This window comes from Bos grunniens, chromosome 16 (assembly GCF_055505025.1).
Source record: "Bos grunniens cultivar Pamir isolate PY7600 chromosome 16, Bosgru_T2T1.0, whole genome shotgun sequence".
In the NCBI taxonomy this organism is placed as follows: domain Eukaryota; kingdom Metazoa; phylum Chordata; class Mammalia; order Artiodactyla; family Bovidae; genus Bos; species Bos grunniens.
In genome coordinates this window covers 30,004,211-30,010,459 of record NC_141180.1, presented here as the reverse complement: position 1 = coordinate 30,010,459, position 6,249 = coordinate 30,004,211, and the positions used below count along the sequence as shown (strand labels likewise).

The window sequence follows — 6,249 nt, the reverse complement described above, 5'->3', positions numbered from 1 at the left end:
GAGGGGCCTCCAGCTGAGAAGTGGGGAGGAGAGCGGAAGGAAGCCCGGGCCTCTCCAGGATAGCCCTGGCGGGTCGGGACGGGACGCGGCCCGCGGTCCCGGGGCTCTGGGCTGGCAGCCAGGGCCGGCCCTGGCCACATGGGGGCGAGCGGGCCCTGCGGCCCCCGGGGAGGGGTCCGGCCGGCGTCTCGGGGGCGGGCGGCCGCGGGCGGCGAGGTCCCTCCCGGGAGGCGGGCGCGGGGGAGGCCGCAGGGGGAGGGGGCCGGAGCCGCGCCGCGCGCAGGGCGGGAGGCAGGGCCGAGGGCGGAGCGGAGCGCGGCGGGCGCGGCGAGCGCGCGGGCCGGGCGGCCGAGGACCCCAGGAGTGCCGCGTCCCCTGCCCCGCACCGGCCCCGCGCCTCCTCCCCGGCAAGCAGCGGTGGGTGCGCGGCGGGCTGACCTCTGCGGAGGCGGCGGGGGCTCAGCATCGGGCCGGGGCCGGGGGGGCGCCGGGGCCGGGGGGCGGCGCTCCGGCCCGGCCCGGCCCCGCCCGATGTCCATGAGCGCGAACACCATGATCTTCATGATTCTGGGGGCGTCGATCGTGATGGTGAGCGGAGGGGCTTCCCGCGCGCCCGCTCCCCGCACCCGCTCCCGCCTCCCGCGCCCGCGCACCGCCTCCCCCTCCTGCGCCTTGTTTACGGGCCCGCGCGGCCTGCGCTCCCCCATCCCCAGCTGCCCTGCGTTTCCCCGTCCCCATTGCGCCGGCCCCGGCCTGGGGTCCCCGGCCCAGCTGCTCGCTTCTCGGCGCTGACCGGTCATGGGCTCTTCCAGGCCATCGCGTGCTTGATGGACATGAACGCGCTGCTGGACCGATTCCACAACTACATCCTCCCGCACCTGCGGGGCGAGGACCGCGTCTGCCACTGCAACTGTGGCCGGTGAGTCTGCGCCCAGAGGGGCACACGCGTGATCACACATGTCGGTGGAAGTGGCGAGCCCCACGCAGGCCGGGCTGCAGGGCCCAGCTGGGCTAGGCTGGTGGGCGCTGCCGAGGCTCTGCCAGGCTGGGTGGGGGAAGGACCCGTCAGGCTCCATCTGCACAGGGTGTTCCGGGAGGGGAGAGGACCCCCTCCCATATGGCCTTTAGAGAAAGGGCCTGCAGGGTGATGGGCAGAACTAGTCCAAGGCCTAGAGGCCAGGAGAGCAGCCGCCCAGCCTGGTGTCCTGGGAGGGCTCCTGCCCACAGAGGACACCCTCCTTCTCCCGGGGCCCCCAGCTCTTTCCCTGAACTTTCCTGGGAGCCAGTTAGGGGGAGGAGCAGAAGGTCAAGGTGGGCAAGGCCTCCCTTGAGGGGCATCTGCCCACCCCCTTTGGTTGTCCAGGAGGAACTGAGGCCGGGGATGGAGTCTGCTCAAGGTCAAGCAGAGGGAGGGGAGCACCCAGGCCCCTGTGCCCACTTTGTGACACCCCCCCCCCATTCTGTGCACATGTAGTGATGGAGTCTTCCTGGCCATGCATGTTTGTATGTCCATGTATGAAATAAACATCTTCTCATGAGACGCGCATGTGTGTACCGTCTGTGCATATACATGTGCGCACACACAGCAGTCCCTCAGCCCTGCAGGAAGCCCACACGCTGGGGCCGTGAGAGTGGACAGAGGCTGAGCAGACGGACTCGCCCGAGGCTGTGTGGCCTGTAGGGAACTTGTGTTCTTGACCCTGCCCTGCACTTCTGCTCCAGGGATGTGTGCACACATACTGAGCTAGGGGTATGTGTGTGAGATCAGTTTCATGCCTCACTAAACATGCTACACGCCTGTGTGTGCAGACCGGGTATTGAAGCAGAACACGGGCGTCAGGGCAGGTGGAGACAGGTGTGTAAATGGCCCTCACGTGTGCTGTGCGCTGGCCAAGAATCATCTTGAGTGTCGGCTGGGTGGCCACACCCCCTGAGGTCCCTGTATTCCTGCCCCAAGCACACACTCCAAGGCCGAAGAATGGCAGGTCAGCTCCACGCTAACTGGGCCAATGTGGACTGGAGTGTGAGCAGGGTCCCAGACCCTCCCGGACACCGGAGGTGTGCACGGCACTCGCCCAAGCTTCGGCTCCATCGACATTTATAAGGCCTATTTTCCATGTGAGGGCTGTGGTAGTGTGACCAGCACATATGTGCCAGAACATCACACCACGGGCCCATCTGGGCAGACAGGATGTGTTTTCAGTGTGTATTTGCTCAGGTTGTGTGTATGCATCATATGTAATGTCCAGAGTACACATGGATGGTATAAAAGAAATCCCCATAGAGTGCAAGCTGCAGCGAGGCCCATGTGCAGTTTAGACACAAACAACACGAGAGTCACCCAACTGTAGCGTTGAGTGTTTCCACGTGTGTATGTGTTCATGTGTGTGTGCTTTGTATGCACTGCCGCATACAGAATATAAAATTCAGTGTACAAACTATTCTTGTACACTGACAACATGTATGTGTATGCGCAGTACATGTGTGTAACAATATACAGCACCGTGTTCGCCCTGTGGGCGTGGTGAATGTCTGCAGGGCACAGGCTTGCACATGAGACCTCTGTGTACAAACCATGTACATGCACTGCCACAATGGAGTCTACCTGTGTGTACACCCCATGTGCAGAGAAAGTGCACACACACTTGTGCCTTCCACATGCCAGTATGGAGAATTTTATGCAGAGGACACGTGTATAAATGCTGTGGAGCGTGCGTGCCAATAGGCTGTCTGTGGGCGCTCACCATGCATATGCCATGGGGCCCACAGAGGAGGGCTGTGTGCAAGCCCAGTGCATGTGCATCTCCATGTGACACGCACCATGCTCGGCCCCAGGCGCGTGTGCCCTTGCACACGTGTGGAGCTCATGGGCCGAATTCATGGTATACACGCTGGGTCCTGTGCATGTGGCTGGCGTGTATACACAACATGCGTCCAACCTCAGGTAGACACATGCAACATGCGTGGCCCAGGCAGGACACATGTATGTACACATCACAGAAATACGTGTGCACATGGGTGACCTGAACCCCCACCTGCCCCCCAGGGTCTGCCTGACTTGGAGGAAGGAGGAGGGCAAGGGGCAGGGGATGAATGGCAGATGCCAGACCAACGATGGGGGCACAGGTCATGACCTTCGATCCCTTGGAGGTCCCAGGCCCCCAGGTAAAATTGGGGCTTGCCCTCGTCTTACTTGCAGGGGCATTTCTGGCTTCCTTGGCAACCCCATCTTCAAGTTTCCTGCCCTGTCCATGGGTGGGAAGTGGTGGTCCCGAGGATGACCTTCCCTATGGGGGCCCAGGAGGCAGGAACGCAGGAGGCGGGGCTCAGTGTTCTCAGCTGCCGGAAGGCCTGGCCTGGTCAGGGCGATGGGACTGCGAACAGGTGACTAAGGGCATCCTCTCCTGGGGGCTGGCCATGGCTACACACTGGGCAGTCAAGAATTCTCCATCTCTCACTGATGACCAATGAGAGCTATTGGTGAAATGTGATCACATGAGCTATGGCTGCCATGTGTCAGACAGTCCTTGCCAAATAAGCTGGGTCTGCTCATGGGGCTGTGGCGGCCAAGGTGCACCCCCCGACCCCCACCGCCACCAGGCCTGGTCACACTCCAGACTAGCTGAGGGGGATGGGCCCCAGGAATCCCCAGGGGTAGCAGAGGGGTGTGAAAAGGGGCTGCCATCCTCACTGGGAGGAAGGAGCTGGGTGATTCCTGCTGGCTCAGGGGGTGTCTGTGAGGGAGGAGCTGTAGGGGTCTGTGGTCAGGGATGACCTGTGGGGTTTACCGTTTTTGAGAAGGTCCTCTGCAGGGGAGGGGGCATGGAGCATATCCAGTTGTGAGGTGGGGGCAGGGACTCTTAGCTGGAGACAGGCAGAGGAGTCAACGTGTAATTGAAGGGAGGATGGGGAGAAGCGGGCTTGGGGAGGGAGGAGCTATTTTTAGGTGCAAGTTTGAGGTGTCTGTAGATCCCACGTGGAGATGCCATGTAGGCAGCTGGAGCTTGGAGCAGACGTTGTGGGGAAGGTGGGGACTTGGTGGGGGTGGAGGGTTGAAGAAGCCAGTTGAGAGGCTCACTAGGAAGAGAACCAGGCAGGAGGACCCCAGGGTGGCAGTGACCCTTCAGGGCCAGAGGAGGGGCCACAGCTGGTGAGGGTGACTAGGGGTTCAGGGTGCAACGGGCACCCAAGACCAACAGCTCCTTTTCTCCAGCTCTCTTGCGAGAGTGGAGGACCTGGAATTCAGAGTCTGGTGTCCTGGGTACTGGTCTCCTGGGCAGGGCCACCTCGCCTAGGATCCCTAGGATTGCTAGGCCCAGAGGGCTTCCTGGAGGAAGAGAGGATCTGGGCAGGCTGGAGAGAGCTTTGTGGGGAAAGTTCGTTGTGGCCGTCAGAGGCAGGAGAGGGCCTGGAGGGGTCAGTGGCCTCAGATTGGACTGTCAAGGGAGGGGAGGCTGAGGGGAACGGCCGAGCCTTGGTGGGTGCTGGGATGCCAGGGGCCGTGGTCGTCTAGGAGGTCGTTTACGGCTCCCATGCCAGGATCAGGGACCTGTGTGGGGCAGGTCCAGGGGTGCCCTTGGGCCTCCAGCACAGACAGTGGGGGCAGGGGAGGTTCCTGCGAGGGATGGGGAGCCAAAGGGGACCAGACGCCCAAGGCAGGCTCATCACTTGTGGCTTTCCTTGGAGGACAGGGCAGGCTGACTGCAGGGTTGGGAGGGAGAGGCCAGGGGGGCAGTGACCAGGAGCCAGGCCCACAGGTGGGCTGTGACTCTCACTGGGCTGGGATACCCTGCCTGGGCTCTCACCCTGAAACGCCTTTACCTGTGCTGTGTGCCTGTGACCTTGTAGGGGTTGCCTCTGAGCCTGGGGCTGGGGGGAGAAGGGAGGAGGGTATGCGTACGGGCAACTGAACTTCACGCTAACCTCCGACCTCGCACACTCCCACCCACTGGGCAGGGCAGCCTCCCGCCTGGGACCCATCAGTGACCTGGGTCCCAGGCGATTACGGTGGCCCCTTCCGACCTCAGCTCCCCACAAGGGCTGCTTCAAAGATCCCAGCAGGTGAACGGGTGCGGCTTACTGCGGGGTCCCCGCCCGCCCCGCGGGACAGGTGCCAGCCCGCCCTGCCGCCCCCAGGCACCACGTCCACTACGTGATCCCGTACGACGGGGACCAGTCTGTGGTGGACGCCTCCGAGAATTACTTCGTGACAGACAACGTCACCAAGCAGGAGATCGATCTAATGTTGGGGCTGCTACTCGGCTTCTGCATCAGCTGGTTCCTGGTGTGGATGGACGGCGTCCTGCACTGCGCCGTGCGCGCCTGGAGGGCCGGCCGGCGCTACGGTGAGTGCGGGCGCGGGCACGTTGGCAGAGCTCGGTCCGTGCCGGGGCTACGCCCCACCCGAGCCCCGCCCACAGTCCCCTTCCCGAGCCCAAGCCCCGCCCACCCGAGCCCCACTCACCACGCCCGCCCCCTGACCGCGCCCCGCGTCCCGCAGACGGTTCGTGGACCTGGCTGCCCAAGTTGTGCAGCCTGCGGGAGCTGGGCCGGCGGCCACACAGGCCGTTCGAGGAGGCGGCCGGGAACATGGTGCACGTGAAGCAGAAACTCTACCACAACGGCCACCCGAGCCCGCGGCACCTCTGAGCCGCGCGCAGGACTCGCGGGGCCGCCGGCCACCGCGCCCACGCTCACGGGACTGGACGGCCAGCCTGGGCCAGGGCGCCCAAGGCCGTCGGGCGCGTCCGGCGGAAGGTGCTGTCTCCTCTTATTTTTATAAAGGGGGTCGGGGTGGGGCGGGGGCGGCGGTACCTGGGACGGAGGCGGGGCCGCGTGCCCAGCCTGGGACCACGTCTGCCGCTTGAAGCTGGAGGCCTCCTGTGCGCCTGCGTCTGTCTCTCCGTCCATGTGTCTGGTTCCCGGAGCTGGAGCCATCTCTGCTGGAGGGGAACGCGGCCGGGAGCCAGGCGCGGCAGGGAAGGGGTGGGACCCCGGTGCGCCCACGTCTGCACACGGGAGCACGTGCATGAGGCGTGTGCGTTCGCAGGGCCCGCAGTAGGGGCGTGGGGCAGGGGCCCGGGGTAGGCCCCGGCCCAGCAATAAGGCCCCCGAACCCTGCTGTGGCAAGTGCGGCCACCCTGCCCAGGGCATCCCCGGTCGGGCGCCTCACTGTGACTCCCACCCCTGCTGGTCAGTAAATTCTCCAGAAAGCTCCAGCCTCTGCCTCTTCTTTCACCTCTGACCCCG

General features: G+C 64.2%; 1 protein-coding gene across 2 annotated transcripts; it reads left to right on the top strand.

Moving 5' to 3' along the window:
- The first annotated feature begins 39 nt into the window (after positions 1-39).
- Positions 40-6,218, top strand: TMEM240 (transmembrane protein 240). 2 transcript variants are annotated; one of them, XR_015143315.1, is made up of 4 exons: positions 40-588; positions 813-919; positions 3,200-3,384; positions 5,137-5,273. XR_015143315.1 is itself a non-coding variant. In XM_086344011.1 (4 exons), the coding sequence occupies exons 1-4, from the start codon at positions 532-534 to the stop codon at positions 5,647-5,649; spliced, it is 522 nt and encodes a 173-aa protein (XP_086200137.1). In that variant the 5' UTR covers positions 260-531; the 3' UTR covers positions 5,650-6,218. The 2 variants fall into 2 exon arrangements, 1 of the variants encoding a protein (XP_086200137.1); XM_086344011.1 differs by lacking the exon at positions 3,200-3,384 and adding an exon at positions 5,501-6,218 and having other exon boundaries at positions 260-588; positions 5,137-5,345.
- The last annotated feature ends 31 nt before the right edge of the window (positions 6,219-6,249 follow it).